The following is a 26,691-nucleotide window of genomic DNA, read 5'->3' on the forward strand; positions in this document are numbered from 1 at the left end:
CTAGAATGGCAAGCCTCAGGCAGGGGGATGTGTTAGTCTCACTTCCTTACAGTCCTTCATAGGGGGCTCAGATTATCTCCCAGAGGCAGGCCATTATGTATATTTAGTATAATAAAAAAGGGTTAAAGTCGTAGATCCAGTGTAAATTTAAAATTAACCCTCCCTGGTTACAACTGCTGCCTCGTTGAGTTCAATAGTGTGTGCAGCTTCTTTAGGCTGGATTCTGTCACTAACAATGTATGAGTTGATGGTTCATTCCTTTCTATTGCTGAGCAGTGTTCCATTGCATATGCTTGTAAAGAAAAACAATTTTCCTTCTACCGTTCCAGATTCTTGGTAGAGACTTCCCCTGTAAAAAAGAAGAAACCGATTCCCAGGAGAAAACCAGAAGTTTAATAACCTGTATACCTCCTGTATGGGTTTTCCTGGCGGCTCCGATGGTAAAGAATCCACCTGCAATGCGGAAGACCTGGGTTCGATCCCTGGGTTGGGAAGATTCCCATGGAGGAGGGCACAGCAACGCACTCCAGTGTTCTTGCCTGGAGAACCCCCTGGACAGAGGAGCCTGGCAGGTTATACAGTCCATGGAGTCGCAAAGAGTCAGACATGACTGAGCGACTAAGCACACACCTCCTATATATACAGGAGCTACCCAGAAAAAGTGAGGTACTCCCTGCAACGTCCAAGGCCATTATTTAAAATACTATCTTCAGAGAAAAACAATAGGAGAAAGTCCTTGGGGGAGGGGGAGCCAGTTTTGGCAGGTTATCAGGCAAAACACAGTAAAGAAGGGTATGACTGTTTGCAGATTTAAGTCAGGGCTCCTCCCTTCGAAAAGAGCTACTTGAGGTTTAATCGTCCTTCTATTTCTGGTGCAAAGAGGGACAGCCCCTAAATATGGAAATTTCTCTATTGTAAATGTCCTTCACAGCCAAGGAATCTCCATACAGTTTTCTGAGATTCCTGGGTTTTGTTTGTTTGTTTGTTTTTAATGAGACTGAAATATTCCTTATGCCAGAAAGGCATATTTTGAGGTGGCATATTCTATTTGCCTTGACATGGATGTATCCCACTTTGCTTGTGCATTCATCTATTGAAGGATATCCCTATTTGTGCAAGTTTTTAGCTATTATGAATAGTGCTGCTGTGCATAATTTCATCCTTGTTTGAATTTGGAGAGAGGTTTTCAGAGCGGTTGACGAAATACTGAGCATCCCAAGGTGAGACTTGTTTAGCTTTGGAAAAAACTGCCCGGCTGTCTTACAAAGTGGCTGTTCATGCATCCCACTGTTAGGGGAGGCACCCTGACTGAAACCGTCCACCCTGCCCAGGCACCATGGTAACCATATGCATGAGTTGTTTTACGACTGGAGGTCCTGGTAAGGAACACGGAACTCATAAGCCACCACCAACCGAAAGAGTTCGGGAAAGGTCAAAAGGAGACACCACATGTCCGACCACCTCCCAGAATCCACGCTGGCATCCATCTTGGCAGAACAGGGTGTGCACTGTTTTAGCCACGCTCTCCGGGAAGCAAACTCACTCAGAAGGACAACGCAAATAGTGGAGTGCAATTTATTACCCTGGTGGGTTCAAGGCACAGTCTCCTCTTAGCCAAGGACCCCGACCAGTTTTGGTGACAACCGTATATACCATAAGTGTACGTGCCCAAACCCACATCCCCAGATCCCTTGAAACTAGTCTGGATAGTGTAAAGGAGAGATACAATCAAGGCTACTGCTGCTACTGCTAGCTATGATTTATATGCAGTAAGTCTTAGTTGGATAAACAGGGTAACAGATATCAATACGTATTGTACAGAGAATTTGTTTTGCTTTGGGGTAAATTAGTACACTCCCTTGGTGACGGGATGTCTCGGTACGAATCCTGAAGGCCTTTTATCCGGGGGTCGGTTTTCCAATTGTTATGTCGTTGCATGGGTAGTGGGCACATAATTTAGTGTCCATCAGGTGAGCACCCAGGCATATAGTCCAAAGTTCACAGTGGCTTCAAGATGGAGACTGATTTTCAAGATGGAATCTGTTCGGCCTACTTTCCTCCTTCAGCACCACCAGGCAGGACTCTGAGTCAGAATGACTGGCTAAAGACAATCCAGAAACGAATCCCATCACCATAAAATCTGGGTTCCCCTCCCCTACTGCTCTCCAACTGGGCGCCCTTCCCAATAAAATCTCTTTCTTTGTCAGCACGTGTGTCTCCTCGGACAATTCATTTCCGAGTGTTAGACAAGAGCCCAGTTTCAGGGCCTGGAAGGGGTCCCCCTTCCTGCAACACCACCAGCACTGAAGGAGAGCTTCTGTTGTTCCTTACCCTCCAGCAATCGCTACTGTCATATATTCAGAGCACAGCAGTGCTAATAGGTGCGGTGTGTTATCTCATGATTTTCATTGTTATTCCCTAGTAGTATGATACTTTTTGTATAATTTTTGTATGATATGTAGCATCTGCATATCTCCTTTGGCCAGGTGTTTCTGTTTAGATCCTTACCCTTTCTTTCTTTCTTTTTTTTTTTTTTTAACTGGGGCTGTTTTAGAGGTCTTTGTCTATTTTAGGTCCAAATCCTTTATTAGATATGTGTTTCCAAATATTTTTCTCCCAGTTTGTGGCTTGTCTTTAGACTTTCTGAATAAGGTCTTTCAGGGGAGAAATCTTTAATTTTATAAAGTCCACAATATTTTTTTCTTTTGTATATTGGCGTTTTCTGTGTTAAAACTCAGAGCTCATGATCTGCAGACCAACGCCAAGGTCATGTATATTTTCTTATATATACACGTAATTTTGATTGTTTTGCATTTTAAATAAATCTGAGTGAATTTGGTGTAAGTTTTACAGTTTGTGTTTGCAGTCATTTCATTTTATGTGGTTTCCAGTTGATTGTTCTGTAACTATTTTGGAGAAATCATAAGATATTCACCTCTATTTCAGTTTGGATTTCTTATCTGCAGCAGAACTCCACATACCTGCTCCACGGCCCCCTGGAGCCTGCTCCCTCTGAGATCCAGGAAACGGGAGGACCCACCAAACCGAGCCCATCCCTCATAAATGAGGTCATGCTGCACGCTGTCTCTTCAGACTGCGTTCTTTCACTGAGTAATATGCAAGTGACATTAACCATGCCTTTTGAGGGTTGGTGGTTCATTCCTTTCTACTGCTGAGTAATACTCCATTGCATGTGTATGGGAGGAAAAACAATTTTCATTCTGCCCTTACATAATAAAGACAAATCACCAGGAGAAAAAACAGAAGCATACCTCCTCTATGCTTCCTTGGTGGCTTAGTGGTAAAGAATCCGCCTGCAAAACAGGAGAGACGGGTTTGATCCCTGGGTTGTGAAGATCCCCTGGAGAAGGAGTTGGCAGCCCACTCCAGTATTCTTGCCCGAGGGATCCCATAGACAGAGGAGCCTGGGGGGTTACAGCCCATGGGATCCCAGAGTTGAACATGACTTAGTGACTAAAACAACAAATGCCTACTGTATACAGGGGAGCTACCCAAGAAAACTGAGTCAGTCCCTGAAATGTCCTAAGCCATCACCTTAAATACCTTCTTCAGCTGAAGACAGAAGTAAGACCTTGGGGAATGGGAGAAGCCACTTATGGAAAGTTATCATGCAAGACACAGTAAAGAAGGATGATTGTTGGTAGATTTAAGATGGGACCTTCCCATTGATGAGTTACTTGAGTTAATTATCCTTCTATTTCTGGTGCAAACAGGGGCAAGCCTTAAATGCAGAGATTTCTCTGTTGTAAATGTCCTTCACAAAAGGCAATTGCTACTTAGTTTACTGAGAGTCCTCTTTTTTTTTTTTTTTTTTTTTTTTCCTCTAAGCCAACGTAAATAATCCTCACACCAGATAGGCTTATTTTGGGGTGGCCTACTCTACTTGCCCTCAAGTTTTTAACTACTATGAATAGTGCTGCTGTGCATAAGTTCATCTTTGTTTGCATTTGGGCATGGATTTTTCAAAGCAGTTTCTTAAATACTGGAAATAGCAATTGTTGGATCCCAAGGTGAGGTTTGTTTAGCTTCAGAGAAAACTGCCCAACTGTGTTACAAAGTGGCTGTGCATGTGTCCCACCAGCAGTGAGGGGGCATTCCTGCTGTTCCTCAGCCTCCAGTAATTGGTATGACGGGGTCCTAATAACATGTGTGATGTGATATCTCATGATTTTAATTTGTAATTCCCTAATGGTGTATGATGTTGAGCATGCTTTTGTTTTTGACGATCTGTATTTTTTTTTTTTTTTGGCTGGGTGTCTGTTCAGATCTTTACTCATTTTTTATGGGGTTGTTCAAGAGGTCTTTGTCTATTTTGAGTCCAAATCCTTCATCGGATGTGAGCTTTGCAAATACTTCTCTCTCAGATTGTGGCTTGTCTTTTGATTTTCTGAATAAGATCTTTAAGAATCAGTTCAGTTCAGTCGCTCAACCGTGTCCGACTCTTTGTGACCCCATGGACTGCAGCACACCAGGCCTCCCTGTCCATCACCAACTCCCGGAGTTTACTCAAACTCATGTCCATTGAGTCAGTGATGCCATCCAACCATGTCATCCTCTGTCGTCCCCTTCTCCTCCCTCCTCCAATCTTTCCCAGCATCAGGGTCTTTTCAAATGAGTCAGCTCTTCGCATCAGGTGGCCAAAGGACTGGAGTTTCAGCTTCAGCATCAGTCCTTCCAATAAATATTCAGGACTGATTTCCTTTTGGATGGACTGGTTCGATCACCTTGAAGACCACGGGACTCTCAAGAGTCTTCTCCAACACCACAGTTCAAAAGCATCAATTCTTCGGCGCTCAGCTTTCTTTATAGTCCAACGCTCACATCCATACATGACTAGTGGAAAAACCATGGCCTTGACTGATGGACCTTTGTTGGCAAAGTAACGTCTCTGCTTTTTAATATGCTAGGTTGGTCATAACTTTTCTTCTAAGGAGGAAGCGTCTTTTAATTTCATGGCTGCAGTAGTTGTGCATGGGCTTAGTTGCTCCATGGCAGGTGGGATCTTCCCAGATCGGGGATTGAACCCATGTCTCCTGCATTGGTAGCTGGATTCTTAACCACTGCACCACCAAGGAAGTCATTCTCCTCTCCCCTTCCTGCCAACCTCCTACTTAAAAAAAAGACTAAAAGCAACCTGTCTAGTAAGTTTTCAGGAGTCTGAGCTCTGAGGTCAGCATCTGCGGTGTCATTCTCCCAAAGGCTTCAGATTCCGGTTGGGCTCATGAGTCTGGCAACCAGGGTGGGTCTGGCGGCTGAAGACAGGCTTGGCCTCTGGAGCTCTGCCCTCACCGACTCACGCAGGGTCCCCGAGCTCTGGCAGACAAGCAGAGCGGCGTGCAGGCGGGGCTGGTACAGCCGTGGGACCGCTGCAGTCAGAGTGGAGCCTGCGGTGGAGGCAGCTGGCTGTCCTGTCCCCGTGACTGCTACAGTCCTGTGTGCTCGTGCAGAGCAGTCACGGTATCAGATGAGGCCTGGCTGCTGTCGTGGGGACAGGATGGGACCTCAGGCAGCTCACATCCCACCCCCCCCACCCCGCTTCAGATCGTGGCTTGTGGCTGCTGGCAGCTCCCTAGGGCTGGGAGGCTGTGTAAAGCACCAGCCCCCTTGCTCAAGATCAGCTGAGACCCCAAGCTCTGGGGTCACACACCATCCCTGCCACCATGCAGGTTGTCCCACTGTTGTGAGGGAGGGGCTGTGAGGGGCTGTGGGTGATGGGGGATTTGGGGGTGTTGTGGGCTGGCCCAGGAGTCAGCTTTTTGAGGGGAAGAGAGGGGAGCAGAGGGGAGGGAGAAGCTTTGAATTGCTCAGGCTTCCAGGGGATTCCAGGCCCAGCTCCGGCGGGAGGTGCAGGTGAGAAGCCCCTGCAAGTTTCTCGGTCCCCACCGTATTTCAGTTGAAGCCCCTCTGCCTGCACCACCCCTAACTCTCCCTCCCGTGGCCCCTGCCTAAAGCCACAGAAGATGGGGAGTCTATACGGCTTCGCTTCCTGTAGGGAAACCAAGCCACAGACAAACGTGATCCTTTAAGAAAGCGTGAAAGAAATGAGAAAATAATAGTGGCTGGTTATTACTGACACGGTTCGTGTAGAGACGCTTCGGAAGCCTGGCACAGGGAGGGAACTGAGGGCTGTTGCCCCCAGTCCTGGAGTTTGCACCCTCCACCCCCCGTCCCGCAGCCCACTGTCCCCTTGGTGTCTTCTGGTGACCGGGCGAACTTCAGCCTCCTGAACACATCCTGGAAGGATCAGGCCAGGGCAGAGGTCCTTCACAGAGGGGAGGGTGTGGTCGACTCTTTAGAACGCCATTGCCTCCACTCTGTGTCAGAGCTCAGTTCTGGGTCTAAGCAAGTGTGGCTTCCTGATGCCGTCACCACCTTCACTCACCGGGGGGCCTTTGTGTCCACCTTGTCCCCTCGTGCAGCCTGGTCACCCCTGGGACCCGTGCTGTGCGTATCTGCTCTGCTCACAGCACACCCCAGGGTCCATCAGACTTTACTCATAAAAGGGACGTGTAAGGATGAACTGTTCCATAGTTAAGAATTTCAAGGTCGCGACAGCGTTGACCAGAGCACGTGGACACAGGTACGAGGCCCGTGCACAGAGAAGCCGCTGTGTGGGCTTCGAGGACCCTGCGTGTGGGGGTGGGATGGGGGCTGGACAGGGACTTCCTGCACACGCGGCTCCAGGCTCTGTTCTCGGCAGGGCGGACTACTGTCGGCACTGCCTGTCTGTGGAGGGGCTCTGGGGCTGCCCAGCTCAGCAGGAATGGCAGTGGTGGGAAGGGAGGTCGCCCTCCCTTAGCACCCCTGACCTCACACCCACTCATCAGGGCAGCCGAGTGCCTAAACGGCCCCTTCCTCGTCTAGCTCTGAAGAGCTGGAAGGTGTGGGGGCTGAAGGACATGCAGAAAACAAAATTCTGTAAAGCAATTATTCTTCAATTAAAAAATAATAAAAGGTTAAAGAAAACATCACAAGGAACAGCAAAGGTGGGGCTTGCATTCTCAGCCAGCCTCTGCCAGATTCTCCCTGTGCTTATGCATAAGACTAAAATGCTGCTGCCTCCACCGTGTATCACAGATGAGAATAGAGACACAGAGAGGTTGAGCATCTTGCCCCAGGTCGCACAGCTGCTGAGGGCAGGGCTGAAAACTGGACCCCTGTGGTCGAATCTGGAGTCCAGATGCTGTGATGACCCTGGGGGAGCAGCAAAGACCAGATGGCCCAGGCTGAGCAAGGCACACGCACATGCGCACACACACGTGCACGAGGCCTTCACCTCTGAGGCCACAGAAGCCAGAGGAAACCAGAGGGCAACCAGGAGAGGCCAAAGGAGAGTCGTGGTCTATAAGGAGGAGAGGCCACACTTCCCAGGAGGCCGGGAAATTCTCTTCCCTGGTGAGTCTGTCTCAAACCCTAGATTCCTCTCCCTGGACCCAGGAACTGACTGTTCCATGACCTAACTGAGTTGGCTCCAGAATTATGCCTTCCCAGGGGTTCAGCTACCACTGGACCCCACTGCTCTCAGTAATAAGCGGGGAATAAGTACGTAGTCTGGGCTTCAGATTTGTTTGGAGACAAAATTTATTAGGAGTACAAAAAACCCACAAAGGCAATTGGCATGAACATCTCCAGAACACTTAAGAAACCCTCTGCTGTTTATCTACCTCCTCTCCTGTCATGAAAGTGGAAGGTCTGTTTAATCAATTAATTCTGGGCTTATCACACTTTTTCTTTAAAATATTTATTTATGTATTAATTTATTCGGCTGCACTGTGTCTTAGTTGCAGCATGTGGGAGCTAGTTCCCTAATGAGGTATTGAACATGGGTCTCTGCATTGGAGTCTTGGCCACTAGACCACCTGGGAAGTCTCTTCTCATACTCTTGGGGACAGTAAAGGGTCATAGACCTCCTCTGAGGCCCCCTTAGAGCTGAGGCATGGGGCGGCTGCAGTAATCCTCCTGTGGCTAAGATGTGGTTTGTTGGTCATGACTCACTCACACTCCCTGCACACATAGGGCTTCTCCCCTGTGTGTGTCCTCTGGTTTGTGATGAGACTTGACCTATCCTTGGAGACTTGCCCACACTCTCCGCACTTGGCTTTTATAATCCCCGAGACCCCTGCCCCCATGAATAATTTGCCTGTGTCCTCTGGATTCAGTTTCTGGCTTGTGGTGGGCTCTTCCGTCATTCTCTCATGCATCCCAGAGCCCCCCATTTGTCCCTAGGACGAGTAGGAAGAGGCCCTTGAAATCCTCTTCAGCCTTTTGCTTTTCAGCAAAGGTTGGGGCCTTTCCTTGGCCTCGCGACCCTCAGGTTTGTCACTCGGGCTGTGCGGATCAGAATATCGCTGCTGCTGATTTTGATTGCCTGGGCAGTGATCCTCTGCTTGGAGGTGGTCTCTTGCAGATGGTCTCAGGAGGGTCTGAGAGGGGTGATTGCGTTGGACATGTTCGCTGAGGAATTTCTGACTAGAGAAGGCCAGAGAGCAGGAGGCACATGGGTGGATCTTGGGCTTCGGTTCTGCTGAAAGAGAAAGCTTTTGGTCAGGTAGCTGGTTTGCCGTCGTAAGGCCTGCCCACTAATCATCTTGGTGTTGACAGCGCACGATTTGTCTCCCATCAAGTGTGTCTCTACAGTCCACTTTTCCATTCCATCCTTATTCTCTACATCTACAGAAATCCGGGAAGCTTGTGTCAAGGGCCTTTTCTACGTATCACCCGGACTAGGGACCTTCCAGCAGCATCAGAGCAGCGTCTCTCCTGATAGAGGTGGATCTGCAGGGACCTTTCCCTGTGTGTCAGTATCTGAAAAGTCATGTCACAGTGGCCACAGGTATTTTACCCTACTGAGAGATAAGACTCTTGATGACTTAGGTAGAATCTTCCTGAGTGGCTCCCTGTGAGGGGAAAGGGTCTATTAAGTTAGGGGCGCCTGGCCTGGAGCTCTCTGCCTATGGGAGGTAGCACAGGGGGTAGTTAGAGCAGGTGTGAGTAAAGCTGACTTTGCGGCTCCTGGTTCAAAGAGCAGCCTTTGTGCCGATCTCTGCAGGAAGTGGGTTTCAGACTGGACGAGACCGAGTGGCCCAGGTCCCACTGACTACAGGTCTCTGGCTCCTGCTGCCCCAACTGCTTCACAAATTGCTCCTCTCTCAGTTTTCCATAAATCCGAAAATAAAGGCATGTCCTTTCTCAAGCCTCACCAGTATTCATACCTCATTTATTTCATTCAGTCTTAGTCCATTTAACATGCACTAGGAAGTCCTGTTTAAAAATACATCTCCAGCCAGACTCCTCACACCCTCACTCCCGTGCATCTTCAGCCAGCCCACTCTCCCCTCGTGTCCGGCAATGAACTGACCTCTGAGGGGACTCTCCGCTGCTGTCTCTTCCCCAAAATGAACCAAAGCATTGTCACAGAACAGAGAACATGCCGCTTGCAGCTGAAAACCTCACGGTTGTTCTGTGTCACCCAGAAAGACCCCTGGGGCCTGTACGTGGACACAGGCCCTGAGGCTTCCGTGTCCCGTCCAGCCTCCTTCCTGTCCCTCTGTGCTTCCTCCTGCGACCACCGGCATGGCCTCTCGTCCCGGCCCTGGGGCTGCGGCACTGGCTGTTCCCCTGCCTGGAATCCTTTCCCACGGGTGTTATCTCTGCAGAGACCCTGCCCCACCATCCTGCACCACACCCCGCCTTCTGCTCACACTGATCCAAGGCACTTTTCCTGCACTGTTTTCCTCAGAGCACCAGCCCCTGTCTGGTATGAAGCCGGTGCTGCCCCAGGGCAGTGGTTCTGTCTGTTTTGGTGGGTGGAGCCCTGTCTGGCACAGAGTATGAACTCACAGGACAACAAACTGAAACAGTGACTGAATGCAAATCACTGGACTCCTGTCGCTTAGAAATGGGAGGAAATGAGGAAGAAACAGGGAAAGGTGAGAGAGCTGGTAGGTGCTAGAAAACTTGCTTTTTGCTTCTGAGCCTTTCAGCAGAAGGTGATGTTACATATTTTTTGCATAAAATGTTGAAAATTAGAACTAACATTTTTCACATAAAAATCTTTCCTAACAGTCATATGAAATGAATCTAATTCTGAGGCATTTTAATTGCGACTTGACTGACTTTAGACTGGATTGTACTCTGCTTTGGAATCGGACCAGGGAGGCTCCCCGGGGTGGGCTGGGGCGCTGGAAGAGGGGTGGCGCTCACCTCTCCCGGCCGCGAGCTCGCTCTTCCCCCTGCTGTCCCGTTGATGCCGAGGTCCTGGCCATACTCGTCCCCGTACCAGACCAGCAGCTCACAGCCCAGCCCGACCACTTGGCAGGTTCGGTAGAAGATCTGCCGGTGATACTGGAAGGCCACCAGGTTCTGCTCCTCATCGTCCCGGGCACAGTTCACATACCTGGGGTCGAGGCAGGGAAAGGAAAAGAAACCTCAGGTGACGAGCGCCCCCCACTGTCGGACCATGCCCAGCTCCTTGCCTTCAGACTCTGAGGCCGCTGTGGCTCCCACCGCCCCTCATGGGGACCTTCTGTTCACACCTTCGACCAGGCCGTGCGAATTCCTATTTCCAGATCCTGTCTCTGGTCCTCTTCCTGGCTGGAATGCTTTTCTCTCCTTACCTAATTAGCCATTTTCCGGAGCCCAGTCCCAGCCGCGTCTCCACCTGGACTGTCCATGAGGCTGGTGACCTCCAGCTCCCCTAAGTTCTAAATTAAGTTCTCTTTCATTCCACAGGACTTGGTGCTCCTAGGCTAGCACACACCCCTCAGCACTCACCCCAGCCTGCCTTCTCTCCCGAGGCTTTTCTTCAATCTCCCCATGTGTATCCAGGGTCCTGTTCACTTGCCCACCCCCTCCCATGGAAACTTGGAGAGTGCTCTGACATAGCTTGAGACCCAGAACAGTAATAGTTTATTCACTTTCTGCCTGCCCTGATGAAAGGAGAGGCCCTTAGAGAATGGCCATGCTCACGGCCATCCTGCCCCGCATTCCTTCCCAGGCCTCAGGGCTCACTTCTCACTGGAACCGAGCCTGGGGAGGTTGTTGCCCACATGGACTCAAGGTCTCTCGTGTTAGGTTATCCTGGCACTGTGCAGTTACTCAAAAATGGAAAAATTAAAGTTACTATTTCTAAAACCAATTGGCTAATGTCTGTCTGCAGTATGTTCTCCAAAAGGACATGGGTTGTGTGACCTGCTTCAGTAATGAAGTTCACTGTCTAAACTGAAACATGAAGTGCTTGGTAAGTGTCAATTAAGTGAGTTACAGTGTCCCTGGTGAATCTAGACTCCTCAAGTTGTTTTCAAGTCCCCCAGTTTTGTTTAGCACATAGACTTGTATTTTGAGGGCACATGCTATATTTGTATTTCTTTCTTTCCAATATCTTTTGAAATGAAAGAGCATGATATGGAAGGAAAAGAGGAAAGAAGATGTGAAAGCTATTGAGGGAGACAGGTTGAGAAGGAAAGGGGTGTGGGCTTGAGGGAAGAGCGACGTCTACAAACTGCAGACTCACTGCACTCACCTCATCCAGTTGGCCAAAGACGTGTCCTTTCTATCCACATATTCATAGCAGTTTCTCCCTTTGGTGATCTGAGTGTCAGAAAAAGAGTTACAAGCTTTCTTCTCTCTTTTATTTATTTTTTTGTGTAGGAAGCAATAGAAGAACGATTTCTCTCTGCTGTCATTGGTGCTCTTCAGCCTGCATGGATTCAACTGCGTTCATCAAGAGGCTCTTTAGTTCTTCTTCACTTTCTGCCATAAGCGTGGTGTCATCTGCATATCTGAGGTTATTGATATTTCTCCCGGCAATCTTGATTCCAGCTTGTGCTTCTTCCAGCCCAGCGTTTCTCATGATGTACGCTGCATATAAGTTAAATAAGCAGGGTGACAATATACAGCCTTGACGTACTCCTTTTCTTATTTGGAACCAGTCTGTTGTTCCATGTCCAGTTCTAAGTGTTGCTTCCTGACCCGCATACAGGTTTCTCAAGAGACAGGTCAGATGGTCTGGTATTCCCATCTCTTTCAGAATTTTCCACAGTTTATTGTGACCCACACAGTCAAAGGCTTTGGCATAGTAAATAAAGCAGAAATAGCTGTTTTTCTGGAACTGTCTTGCTTTTTCGATGATCCTAGAGACTAGACCAAATTCCAGTCTGGTACCAGCTTACCAGATGACAGAAAAAAAATTGTTTATGGGTAAGCTTAGAAAAGTCTTTTCCATATATCTTGAAGTAGCAGTATTTTTGCAAAGGCATCAGTGTGAAACCATAGAAGGCATGTTTAAAACCTGATTAAATTGAAATTGACAAAGTAATCTGGCCATTGCTGTGACTTGAAACACTTGAATATGATAACTAGAATTATAACTGACAGCATTTTACCAAAACATATCAGATTTTCATGAATGTCACATAATTTCTAGGATATCTATATTAGTATCATCAACCATACAATATAACTTGAGAAGATCCATCACTTCTTCTGACAACACTTCCCATGTAGTTTAACATGCCAAATGAACTCGGGCTGTTTAATATCTCTCTTTGGGAGGTCTCAGGGGCCCTCTGAAGCATCCCAAAGGTAGCTAGACGTCAATTATTTAGGAAGGTTTGTTTATAAATATCAAAAGGGTTTATAACAGTCAAGTAGGATGACATAAGTCACTGTGAAACAATACTTATCCACTTAGCCAAAGTTAACAAAGGATTTCAAAGGTCAACCTAGAACAGATCACTCAAGAGGTAAAGAAACTTAAAATCCATTAGCAAAGGCAGTTCAACCTCTCAAGAAAACTTGTACTAGGCACAAAACACTTTTCTGGAGGTCCACTTCCCATAAAACCTCCTTATCCCTTTCCGTACCCATTCCTTTGCTTCTCCCATCCTGAAACTGCCACCCGAAGTCAGAACTATTTCTTTTTCCTTCATAAAATGTGATTTCATTACTCATACCTTCTTTAATAACAAGACATACATTTTCCTTAAGCAACAAAGAACTGACTTTTACATTGGCATTCTATAGATTGGTGAACATACGTATCAGTGATACTATCTAAAAAACATTTTTGCTTTCTTATAGTGAACATCTTAGGATGGCACCAGACACTATTCATGGATGGTCAAAAACCTCTTTAGTGTCTGTGTAAGAGGAAGGTCCTGTCAAGTAGTGAATGTCTCAGAACCTTATTTATTTGGAAATGACCTAGCTATTCAATACACTGTCATCACTTAGTTTAGCACAACGATAGAAATTCAGGTAACCAAAATCTGGAGAAACTATTGTAAATTCAGTTCAGTTCAGTTGCTCAGTCGTGTCTGACTCTTTGCGACCCCATGGACTGCAGGATGCCAGGCTTCCCTGTCCATCACCAACTCCCGGGGCTTGCTCAAACTCATGTCCATCGAGTCAGTGATGCCATCCAACCATCTTATCCTCTGTCGTCCCCTTCTCCTCTGCCTTCAATTGAGACTATTGTAGATAGATATTTTAAAGTATAATTATTTTTAACAGTTTATCTAAAAGCTCATATCGCATTTACATTCTTTAGGAGTTTTTCTGTTTGTTTGTTTTTAGAGGTACTTTCTTTGTTGACAAGCTTGTGACAGACATAACAATATAGCAATATTTAACTTATAATAAACCTAGGCACTATAAAAATTTTATGCTTACTGTTAATGACTCAGACATGTCTAGAGTAGTGAAAAAAAATAAATACCAGGTATTTAATATTGACTATTTCCCAGTTCACATGAATCTAAAATTCATTTAGGTCAATTTTTTCTTGTATTTAGAACTGTTTGATTTGTAAGGGCTTCCTTTTCTTTAGATTATTTAAATAAGAACTCACTTACAACTTCAGCAATATTATCAAAAAACAGAAGACTCACACTGAGACATACATAAATCCACAGACAGACAGAGGTCTTCAAAAGGTAAGTCTAGGGGTGAGGGGTTGAGTAGGGTGTAAGTTAGGGTGTGGGTTAGGTTTAGGGTGTGGGATAGGGTGTCGGGTTAGGGTGTCGGGTTAGGCAGTCGGGTTAGGGTGTCGGGTGTCAGGTTAGAGTGTCGGGTTAGGGTGTCGGGTAAGGGTTAGGATGCTGTTATTTCTGCACTAAATATATATAATTCTCTATAGCTCACATTTGAAAATCTAGGCACAGATTGTCCTGCATGATATATGGAATACGCTCTAAGAAAATCTGGAAAAAGTTTTCCCAATGGAAATATTGACTTCTTTATGTTACATTTATGAATATCTGTGAGCACATTTTCCTACACAATATATGGAATTCTCCATGGTAAACCTTTGAATATATGGACATTCATTTTCCTACATTAAATATTCAATTCTCTCCACAACACATATGAAAATATTAGCCTGGCTTTGGTGGGCATAGATTTTCAAATGTGGAATACCAAATTCTGTATGTTTCACGCGTGGCAATCAGTGTGCAGATTTGCTTAAATAAAATATGGAATCACATACATTTTGCAGATGATAATTGGAACAAAGACTTTTGCTATATTGACATATGGGATTCTGTATATTTCATATATGAAAATCTTAATTAAGATTTTCTGACATAAGTATGTAATTTTCTATATTTCATGTTATAGAAATCAGGGAACCAATTTTCCCACATTAATTAGGACACCTCTACATTTCACAAATAGAAATTTGTGAACAGATTTTCATACTTGTCATATGAGATTTTTCACATTTAGTATAAGAAAATCTCGGCCCAGATATTTGCACAAAAAATACAGAAATCTTTATGCTTCATATATGAAAATATGAGTGACAATATTCCCGTATGAAATACGGAATTCTCTATATATCAGATTTGAACTAGGGCCATCCATTTTCTACATAAATATGAAATATCTATGTATCACATATGAACACCTCTGCTCAAACTTTCCTAGAGGAAGTATTGAACATTATGTGTATCACATAGGAAAACCTGGGTGCCAATTTCCCCTCATGCAATCAGGAATTCTGTATATTTAAGATATCTTTCAAATTCTGCATACCAATTTTACTACATAAAATATGGAACCCTGCATAATTCAGATATGGAAATCACTGTGACATTTTTACTCTCTTAAAAATAGATTTTCTGTATGTTACATATGATAATCTCAACGATGGTTTTACTACATGAAATGTTGAATTTTTTTGTATTTCACTTGATTAAAATCTGTATCCAGAGTTTTTTACATGAACTATGGAATTCTCTATACTTCCTATATGAAAATCTGGGTGGTGATTTTCTTACATTAAATATGGGATACTCTACATTTCACACATGAAAATCTAGGCATTGGTTTTCTTAAGACACGGAGATCCAATATAGTATTGGTATTCCCCTATTTCACAAGGGAAAATGTCAGCACCACTGTTTCTTCATGAAATATGAAATTCTTTGCATTTCTCATACATATATCAAGACAACCATTATCCACCATGAAATATGGAATTCCTTATATTTCCTATACCAAAATCTAGGTGCTAATGCTCCTTCATGGAAGTTGGACTTTGGTATGGTTCACATTTGAAGATCAGAATGGAGATTTTCTTATAAGAAATATGGAAATCTCTATATTTTGAATGAACCAGTGGTTCTCCACGTACTGCCACGTGTTCCCTGTTTGCATTTGGGTCCCTGTCCCTGACACGTGTCTGCTTGTGTTGCATGTGTGTGTGCATGGGTACTGGCCTCTGCAGACACAGAGATGAAGGTGACAGAACATGAGATGTGGAGCAACCAGAAGAGGAGGCACGAGGCGCTCACAGACTAGGGGAGACGGGTCCATGCATCTCTGTCATGCCCCTGTCCGGGACAGGAATGAGGGAAGGATGACAGATGACAACTGTGGACAGTGACTCTGCAAATCTGCAGTTACATCAAGAGGCATAAACAAGCTCACAATTCCTGCTGTGATGTGTGTTTGTATCCGTAAGCAGTGGTGGGGGGTTTGAGGAGTCACCCAGAGGAAATAAATCAAGTGATGTGGGGATTTAAAACCACCGTCTGTGGACCCCTCAGTCTGTGGTGCATTGGCTACCCTGTGGAAATGCTGGACGAGGCTAGGGCAGGACCCCCGATTTTGAAGAGGCCAGGGTGCTTCGGATAAAGGAAGAGACTGGAAGGAGGAGGATTGGAATGAGAGCCGGCTTCACTGAAGATTGTTCCACACTTGTGAGAAGGCGATCTGGGCAAGTCCTAGGCTAGTGCTGCCTAGGATCAGCCTGTCAGCCAGCACACTCCCTCTCCAAGTGTGTTCCATATTGGCACCATGCGAGACAAATGACATGCTAATGTAGGCTCTCAGAGTGAATCCCCAGGCATCCTAGGAGAGCCTGGGTGTGAGCGTGCAATCCGTCCGGGCACTTCCAGCTACCTGGCAGTGCAGAAGGGTGAGGAAAGCGCAGGTGGGCGGTGTGTGTGAGTGCCCCTCTGCCAGTGTCTGCCTGTGAGGGAGGGAACAGGGATGAAGCAAGGACGGCAGGCTGTTTGCATGCAGGGACCCTGGGACAGTGAGAGACAGGTTCCAGTGCAGAGCCTGCTGTATTTAGGCTCCAGGCATTACTGAATAGCAGTCATGAGGAAGACACCACATTGCTCGTTTAAAAATGTCCTGACGTGAATTCCTTCCTTTTTCCGAGTGTGCTGCTGCACCCTGGATCCCTTGCCGAAAGGATAGGCAGGCAGAAAGCACCAGTGGGAAGTCGGTGAGGATGGAAAGGAGCCAAGAAACAGAATGGGGTGGATTCCCAGGCACAGAAGAGGGGGCGGGGCTACAGTCCCTTGGATCTTTCTGTCCTTCTCAAGTGTAGCAGCATTCATGCCCCAAAATGACCAGGGGCATGAGCACACCTTGCTTTGTATGTAAGCTTTGGTTGACTGACGGGACTCCAGCATAAGCAGCTGCTACCTGCAGAGTTTTCCAGTTGGAAACATCACTCTTTATTCTCTTCGCAGAAAGCTTGGCTATCAGGACTATGCAAAGGATGGCGTCAGTTGATTCTTCGCTGCTCCCGACCCCACAGGGCTGGGGAGACAGGGTAGGCTGCGGTGTGTTCTCAACCTGGAGGCTGAACGAGAACAGCCCCATTTTGAAAGGGCCTGTATACACTAAATGGGCAGACTTCAATGCCTCTGGCACCGGTGAGTCATGGTCCTCAATGGAGAGCTGTCCTTAGCATTCTCACTGACTGGCATTTAAGCACATTTCATGGAGCTCCCTCATGCCAGCTAGAGCATGCCCCGTTTCTCCCCCTGTCCAAAGTGTGGCCAAGCCACCGTAGTCCTGTGCAGTGTTCATGTCCACCATGTGAGGGAGGGAGGGACGCCTGTCTCCTTCTGTGGTTCAGAAGAGATCGCCTGTGTTTGCCTCTAAGTTTGAGAAAGCATTCCCCAGCTTTGTGAACTGACAAAGTCAGATCTCCCGTGGGTGCAACTCACACAGGAGGAGAACTTTGGCTTTATGCCTAGGTTAAGTGTCTTTTATGAGTGCCGGTGTCCGGAGAGTGGCAGAGGGCAACAGCACCAGTCAGGGAGACAGAGACACACAGACACAAGCCCCTACTACACACGGAGAAAGATGGACAGAGAAACAGTGCGTGCCAGAAGCAGAGACAGAGACACAGAGAGCTCTGTACCCTGTGGCTCCTGAGCAAAAGAGCTCAATTGTATCAAACTGGGTTTGTACCCACTCTCCTATCATCCAGACCACATCGGGCTCTCTGCTTTATGGAGGAAACTCTCCAGCCACATTGCCCCCCTGCCTTTCATGGGACACCTTGGGAGAGCACCCAGATGTCTAAGGTCCTGTGGGACGCAGGAGTGTCTTTTTCGGATATGGAAGTGGGAATTCATGGTTTGAATTTCTACAGGCCAAGGAAATGGCAGCTCGCACCTGGGTTTTGCCAGATGGAAGACAGGCAATATGCCTGGAGGTGGGCACTCAGCGAATCAGAGGCATCACGTGGCTCGCTGGAGCCCCGGAAGCCGGGGCAAGGGGGTGAGGTGGGCCCGAGGCGACTCCCTTTGGGCTAGGGGCCTGTCCGTGGAGCGTGACGCCCACTACCCTCTCTGCCAATGGCTGAGATTGGGCCAAGCAGCCTGGGAGTGGTTCACAGCTCCAGCAGCCCAGGGGCCCTGTTAGCCTGGGAAATCCGGCCGGCCTGCGGAGGAAATGGATGAAAACGGAAGGGGGAACCAAGGCCAAGATGGGATGGTGGCTCACACAAGACCACGAGTCTATGTTCTGGAACACCTTGCCTACAAGCTGGTGCACCAGCGAAATGAACTGACCCATATGGGCAAGACTGCCTTAGAGACGTTGCTAGGCCCATACTATCTCGTTGCTCACCTCCCCGCACTCTGTTCTTCGGTCTCCCAGTGATGTGTAACCTGTTTACAAAATAATGCTCGCCAGGGGCCTAGTAGGTCAGCAGGGACACAACATTTTGGACTATCCCCCTTTGAGGATATGGAAGCAGGTTTCACTGAAATCACTCCAAATCAAGGATTTAGATACCTTGTAGATTTGATCTGCACCTTTTCAGGCTGGGTGGAAGCCTTTCCTACCCAAACTGAAAAAGCAAGACAAGTAACCAAGGCACTCCTGAAAGACATTGTCCCCAGATATTGAATGTGTCTGACCATAGGGTTGGACAATGGACCGGCATTTGTAGCCGATGCAGAACAACAGGTGGCAAAGGCTTTGAAAACCCAGTGGAAATTGCATACTGCCTGCCATCCCCAGAGCTCAGGGAAAGTGGAACACGTGAGTGGAACCCTCAAACAAACCCTAGCAAAACTATGCCAGGAGACCAGCTTATCTTGGGTAGGCATGTTGCCTGCGGCCCTCTTAAAGGTGAGGTGTTCACCCGGGGCACGGACAGGGTTTTTGCCATTTGAAATCCTGTATGCACGACCACCCTCGCTAGTCAACTTAAGGGGAGACACCAGAGAACTGGGGAACTTGGACTTATATAGGCAGCTAAAAGGGTTAGGACACACAATCTCTCAAATACATACGTGGATAATTGATAGAATACCCATTTCCTTAGGTATAACAGCACATCCTCACCAACCAGGGGACCGAGTATGGGTAAGGATTGCAAACAACAGCCTGTAAAACCCATGTGGAAAGGGCCCTATTTTGTAATCTTAACTACCCCCACTGATCTCAAGGTGGCATGAACAGATGCTTGGACCCATTACTCCAGAGTCAAACCTGCAAGTCCCACTGATAGCCAGGAAAAGTGGGAAATGACCCTTAGTCTGGAGAAACTCCTGTGCCTGACCTTGCAAAGAAGGAAACAAGCACCCCAAAGCCCTGCTGGGGGCCACACCGGGAGCTGGTTAAGAAACACACGGCTGAAGCTGGAGGAACCAATAGGACCTACACAAGGCAGATGTATTGGTTATTAATTGGTCTGGGACTCCCCCTATTCATCTTATTTGGAATAGGGCTTTCCTCTCTCCCACAGAGTGGACTTGTATCCAAAAACTCTCTCTCTGCTTTCCCTACTTCTTCATACTTCTTCTTTTTTAGGAGTCTCCTCCGACTGTGATCAACTTAAATATGAAAACAGTGTATTTTTGCCTTATAGTTCTGTTAAGTTGTAAAGTCGCCTCCTCATCTGAGAGCCAGGATAATTGTTCTGAATGTACGGAGTCTTTCTACCATGAGGGTAAATGGGCCCAAGGATTCACTGACTGCACATACAAACCAGCCGCATGTTATAGTTCAGCTTTCCCATGAACTAGAGAAAGGAAGCATCATTGCGAGGGACAATTAGAGCCCACAGTGTGAATGGCCTAACGTGCTATGGTACCCCAAGACAGATGGCTTGCTAGACTCGACAGACTCATTTTGGGATGATAGATTGTGGGGGGGAAGACCAGGCTAGGAAAGAACGAGCCCAGGAGGTGGTCAAATGGTTAAAGGCCCAAGTAACCAAGCCAGACCCATTGGCATCAGGTCCAAAGATGGGGTCCTCTGGACTTTATAACCAGCTTTGAGTTTCCCTCAAAGATAAGTTAGAAATGACCACTATTGGAAATAATCCTTTTATCCATCTAGCCGAGGAGGTAGCCCTGGAACTAAATGTCACTAGCTGCTGTGTTTGTGGAGGAGCTCTGATGCATAAAACATGGCCCTGGAAGTGTACTGCACTGGATGCCTCTCTGCTATTCCAATGGAATCGAACAACTAGCAGGCGGGCAGGGGGTTCTATTCAGAGTTGGACCCTGTCCAAGGAAACAGAAGGCAAAGAATGCCTAAGCCAGGAAGGGACACATTATACCTGGGTCAGAGAAACAAAATGTAGAAGAGCCCTGGTCTATAATGGTACCTGTAACAAACGTCTGTGGTGGTCAGGGGCCCCAACCTGGTATCGGGATCCCCAAAAGGGAGGGAATGGAAATCACACTTGCACTCCCTTCAACTCCACTTCTGGGATTCCAGAGCGAAACTGTACGGGAAGTCAACCTGATACTAATCCTTTTCTTGCAATCCCAGGCATTAGCCCATATTGGAAGCATTTTAACTCCACAAACCCAGACTTATGGCAGCCCCGAGAGGGACTTTTTGGATTTGCGGGAGAAGGCCTACTCATGATTCCCATCCAGATGCGGAGGAACCTGCACCATAGGAATAATTCAGTCAGGTTTCTTCCTCTTCCCGACTCACCAGGGGACACGCTGGTGTTCCCAATTTGCGACAACCTGAGACATAGAGAAAAATGATTCCTCGAGCTAGGGGGAAAACAAAGTTGGGGCAAAGCTGAGCGCCCCCAACAGATAATCCCGTATTATGGTCCGGCCACGTAGCCACAAGACGGCAGTTGGGGGTACAGGACCCACATTTACATGCTCAACGGAATAATCCGACTGCGGGCGGTACTTGAGAGTATAACTAATGAAATTGCAACTGCGTTGGAACTGTTGGCACAGCAACAATCCCAGATGAGGACTGCCATCTATCCAAATCGAATAGTGGAGGAAGGAGGAGCTTGTGGGAAATTCTACCAAACTGACTGTTGCATCCAAATAGGAGACAATCGAAGAGTTGTGACAGACATAGCTAAAAATATCAGGAAGACTGCCCATCTTCTAGTTCAGACAATGTTTCTGGTTAAAACAATGATTGGGATTGTCGTAGTCATACTCACCGATGACTGCTTATTCCCTGCTTCATACCGGTCCTAATCAAACACGTAACAGGGTTCATTCATAGAAAGAGTTGTCAAACGGAGAACAGCCACCTAGTTGTTGCTTTTAAGGGGTTACCAACCAGGTCTGGATGATGATGTTCTCTGACAGCCGCAGATGCACCCTAAATATCAAGAGCGGGGAATGAAATAGAAACCAGATCAAAGCCCCCAATTAAAGTAACAACCTTTTGCTTTCCCTTCCTTTATCTTGTGTTAACAGCTGCTGCTCATCAATCACCGCTTCCACATCTGATCTCTTGCTTGGTGGTCACCTCCTCTTCTCGGGAACTAGGGCTACCTGGGGAAGGGAGGGATCTGAGCTGTTCAAGCAGGAAATCTACGGTGTATTAAAAGATACCCAGAACAAAGCCGAGGCACTCAGTCTTTGGCGGCGACTCCACTGAGCCCACACCGGTGCTGAATAAACTCGGCTGTTCTGCATCTTTGAGTGCCGCTTGTCTCTTTCTGATGCCACGGATTCTATAACCACACTACTATGTCAATCAGCCAACTCATGGCCTACTTTCCCATGGCCTTTTTTTCAAACAGTCCTCAGAAGCTTGGCTTGTCTGTGCTTTTGCATTCTATCTGCCTTTTCGTTTTTTTGAGAGACTCTTGTATGGCAGGAGGAATTACTATGAACTGGGCCATCTTTAGTGGTAGGAAGTCATCTAGCACAACTGGTACAGTTGGAGAAGTGAGAGAAAAGTCCTAATACAAAAATGTAACTTCCAAGGTAGTGCTAACTTCCGGTTGTATAAGTAGAGAAGTATTCAAACAGAAAGAAAATGAAATCCCACATAAACGTGGTTATCTCGTGATGATCACGAAATTGAAATATGCTTAAGAGAACAGTCTATATATAGGTGAATCCTGGCTCCAGCTCTATTAAGTAGTCACACTGTTTGAAAAAGTGTGACCGAGCAAGTCTCCTTTAAGTCACTGTCCCCCTTTCCCCAAATAATATCTCCTGAATCTCTAACCTGTTGCACTGCAGTTGGTCTAGTCTAGTATGCTGAGGCATTAAGATTGTCAAAGCTCATTGAGGCCAGAGACTACATTGTTTATTACATTTTGAAATATGTCCCCAAGGCTTGCAGGCAGGTCTGGAGCAGCTCCCACCACCCCAAAAAGCCAGATCTTTGCTCTGAACTCTCCCCTTCATTCTCTGGTCCATTTTTCCTCCATCTTCTCACCAACCTGCAGCATTCTGTGTTCACCGCCCCGGAAGGATGCTGTGTTCTTGCAGTCTTCATCATCTCCACGAGTGCCTGCCCATGGTCTGTATTTGAACTCTCTGTTGATGGAATGAAAACATTTGAGTAATGAAAATTAGAGGGTGCAGACAGGCTTGCATGGGAACTTCTTTATTAAGTTCCACAAAGGGACCCTGCCCTGCCTTGTGGCTGAGTTGACTATTATTAGTGATTTGAATCCTGTCGACTGGATCGTCTGGAAGACGAATAGTTTCCCTCTGAAAGTGGCACAAAAGACTTTTACGTGACTTCACTCGCAGTGCACATCTTCTGCACAATATCCCGTACCTGGTACTCTTACATACAAATATTCTCAGTTTATCCGGTATTTGGCCTGATGTGCTGCACTACAGAGTCTGTCTTTTAGGCTTGGCTAAGAAGGAAGTTGAGAGATCTTGTCGGGAGACCTTGTTGGCAGATTTTGTGGCTCAGATCATGAACTCTTTATTGACAAATTCAGACTTAAATTGAAGAAAGTAGGGAAAACCACTAGACTATTCAGGTGTGACCTAAATCAAATCCCTTACGATTATATAGTGGAAGTGACAAATAGATTCAAGGGATTAGATCTGATAGACAGAGTGCCTGAAGAACTATGGACGGAGGTTCATGACGTTGTACAGGTGACAGGGATTAAGACCATCCCCAAGAAAAAGAAATGGGAGAAAAGCAAAATGGCTGTCTGAGGAGGCCTTACAAATGGCTGTGTAAAGAAGAGAAGTGAAAAGCAAAGGAGACAAAGAAAGACATACCCATTTGAATGCAGAGTTCCAAAGAATAGCAAGGAGAGTTAAGAAAGCCTTCCTTAGTGATCAGTGCAAAGAAAGAGAGGAAAACAATAGAATGGGAAAGACTAGAGATCTCTTCAAGAAAATTAGAGATACCAAGGGTACATTTCATGCAAAGATGGGCACAGTAAAGGACAAAAATGGTATAGACCTAACAGAAGCAGAAGATATAAAGAAGAGGTGGCAAGAATACACAGAAACACTACACAAAAAGGATCTTCATGGCTTAGATAATCACGATGGCATGATCACTCACCTAGAGCCAGACATCCTGGAATGTGAAGTCAAGTGGGCCTTAGGAAGCATCACTATGAACAACGCTAGGGGAGGTGATGGAATTCCAATTGAGCTATTTCAAATCCTTAAAGATGATGCTGTGAAAGTGCTGCTCTCAATATGCTAGCAAATTGGGAAAGCTCACCAGTGGCCACAGGACTGGAAAAGGTCAGTTTTCATTCCAATCCCAAGGCAAGGCAATGCCAAAGAATGCTCAAACTACCGCACAATTCCACTCATCTCACACGCTAGCAAAGTGATGCTCAAAATTCTCCAATCCGGGCTTCAACAGTTCGTGGGCCGTGAATTTCCAGATGTTCAAGTTGGATTTAGAAAAGGCAGAGGAACCAAAGATCAAATTGCCAACATCTGTTGGATCACTGAAAAAGCAAGTGAGTTCCAGAAAAACATTTATTTCTGCTTTATCGACTATGCCAAAGCCTTTGACTGTGTGGATCACAACAACCTGTGGAAAATTCTGAAAGAGATGGGAATACCAGAACACCTGACCTGCCTCCTGAGAAATCTGTATGCAGGCCAACAAGCAACAGTTAGAATTGGACACGAAACAACAGACTGGTTCCAAATCAGGAAAGGAGTATGTCAAGACTGTATATTCTCACTCCACTTATTTAACTTTTATGCAGAGTACATAATGAGAAACACGTGATGATGAAGCACAAGCTGGAATCAAGATTGTTGGGAGAAAGATCAATAACCTCAGATATGCAGATTACACCACCCTTATGGCAGAAAGCAAAGAGGAACTAAAGAGCCTCTTGATCAAAGTGACAGAGGAGAGTGAAAACGTTGGTTTAAAACTCAACATTCAGAAAAGTAAGATCATGGCATGCGGTCCCATGAATTCACGGCAAATAGATGGGGAAATAGTGGGAACAATGAGAGAGTTTTCTGGTGGGGGGGGGGCTCCAAAATCACTGTAGATGGTGACTGCAGCCATGAAATTAAAAGATGCTTGTTCCTTGGAAGAAAAGCTATGACCAACCTGGACAGCATACTAAAAAGCAGAGACATTACTTTGCCAACAAAGGTCTGTCTAGTCAAAGCTATGGTTTTCCCAGTAGTCATGTATGGATCTGAGAGTTGAACTATCAAGAATGCTGCGCACTGAAGAATTGATGCTTTTGAACTGTAGTGTTGAAGAAGAGTCCTCAGAGTCCCTTCGATACTGAGGAGATCCAACCAGTCCATCCTAAAGGAAATCAGTCCTGAATATTCATTGAAAGGACTGATGTTGAAGCTGAAACTCCAATACTTTGGCCACCTGATGCAAAGAACTGACTCATTTGAAAAGACCCTGATGCTGGGAAAGATTGAAGGTGGGAGGAGAAGGGGATGACAGAGGATGAGATGGTTGGATGGCATCACCGACTCAATGGACATGAGTTTGTGTCAACTCTGGGAGTGGGTGATGGACAGGGAGGCCTGGCGTGCTGCAGTCCATGGGATCGCAGAGTCGGACATGACTCAGCGACTGAACTGAACTGAACTGATACCCTTCTAGAGCACTTTGTTTCCTGTTACCATAGCCGCCAACTCCCCTGAGTACCTGGTGCTGCCAGAACCCCTGCAACCCAAGCAAGTGCACCACCTCCACACCTGGCCCTCACAGGGGAAACCCAACTCCTCCAGGGCAGCCTCAGGTGCAAACCCCAGTGGACGACCCACATGCAGAGGTGGAAATGAAACCACAATAGAAACCCAGGGGCAGTGCGGCTAAGGAAGAAGACCCCAGACCTTCCCACCAGCTGTACAAGCTGAAGATTCAATCCGCAGATTCTGTGCCTATGGAATATATAAAAGGTCATCGAGAGCTCCCACAAAAGAAAACGCACTAGTTCTGATAGCTGTGGACGTTGGAGACAAGAACACAGAAGATTAGGACCAGATTAGAATCTGAGCTGCCCCCACAGCAGGTCCAGACAGCAGCACAGTGTTAGAGGGGTTTCTAGGGAGGTGAGGTGAACTGTGACTCCCAGCGAGGGAAAGGATTCTGACAGCAGTGACTCAAGAAAAACATTGATTATTTTTGTTTTGACTTGTTCTGTAGATTCTTTTGGATTTTTTTTTTCTTTTTTCTCCCCTTCCCCCCCTCCCATTGTAGTTGTTGTAAATGTTCTCTCATAAGATTTCTCTAACTTTCCACAAAACACCAAATAATGTTCTTGATAATTGGACTCACATTTCCTAAATATTTACTGCAGTGACCAAGGAGAGCCCTGGAGGTATAATAGCCCATCAGAATTCTTCTATTTTGGACCAAAAGATACAGACCTTCATTGCCCATTCTTGAAAAGGCACTGTCCACTTCATACCTGTACTACTCAGGGAGGCTCTCTCTAGTATCTTGCCCAAGGACCTCAATTCTTTTCCTTTATCTCATGAGGTTCTGCCAGTTTCAAGAAAGTGTTTTGTTTTTTTTGTCCTGTAGAGCCCTGTCCCTCTCCTGAAGGGCTCAGGAAAAGTTTGATTTCGTGGATTATCAGGATTTCATCTCAATGTTTGGCTGACAGTGGTGTACTTACAGATTCTTATATCCTACACAACAGGAAATAATTACAACTGTAGGTGTAAAGAATACTTTGCAGCAATTGAAAATGATACACTATCTTCTCGCTCACACAGAGAAAAAGAAATAAAATACGAAAACAAAATTACTGAACAATCACAGAACTGTGAAAATGACTGTGGTGGGGCCACCTTGTTTCTCATAAGTGGTCACCAGTGTTCTCTAAATAAGATGGAAGAGGCAGGAGATATGCCCACAATTAATTCAAAATACATATCTCCTAAGGGTTGATTTTCTGCCTCTAAAATTAATGTATCTGTGCCATAAACACTCATACTCATATGTGATCATAATTGGAGATAGAGTATTTACCAAGTGATCAAGTTAAAATGCATTCATTAGAGTAGGTTTTAATCCAAATGACTTATATCTATATAATAAGGGAAAATCAGACATAGATACATACATATAGGGAAGAAAACGTGGGGAGGCATAGGGAGACTTCAGCTATCTACAAGCCAAGAAAAGTGGCCAGGAACGGAGGCCCGTTATGCATTCACACCTTGCATAAAATCCAACTCAGAT

The 26,691-nt window shown here is 46.2% G+C and overlaps 1 protein-coding gene across 25 annotated transcripts in view; it reads right to left on the bottom strand.

Moving 5' to 3' along the window:
• Positions 1–7,584: 7,584 nt before the first annotated feature.
• LOC145537079 (histone-lysine N-methyltransferase PRDM7-like) overlaps positions 7,585–26,691 on the bottom strand; it is a 44,126-nt gene continuing 25,019 nt past the window's right edge. For 2 of the 25 annotated variants that reach the window (XM_081567649.1, XM_081567641.1), the window contains 5 exons: positions 22,457–22,553; positions 21,215–21,378; positions 11,543–12,310; positions 10,225–10,417; positions 7,585–8,542 (listed from right to left, as the gene is read on the bottom strand). In XM_081567649.1, coding sequence (XP_081423775.1) covers positions 8,435–8,542; positions 10,225–10,417; positions 11,543–11,547 — 306 coding nt within the window. In that variant the 5' untranslated portion in view covers positions 11,548–12,310; positions 21,215–21,378; positions 22,457–22,553 and the 3' untranslated portion in view covers positions 7,585–8,434. Of the gene's footprint in view, positions 8,559–10,224; positions 10,418–11,542; positions 13,492–21,214; positions 21,551–22,452; positions 22,554–26,691 lie in introns of all 25 variants that reach the window. The other 23 variants (XM_081567636.1, XM_081567629.1, XM_081567650.1 and 20 more) reach the window with 14 other exon arrangements.

Source organism: Giraffa tippelskirchi, chromosome X (assembly GCF_054371585.1).
Source record: "Giraffa tippelskirchi isolate mGirTip1 chromosome X, T2T-mGirTip1v1.2.pri, whole genome shotgun sequence".
NCBI lineage: Eukaryota > Metazoa > Chordata > Mammalia > Artiodactyla > Giraffidae > Giraffa > Giraffa tippelskirchi.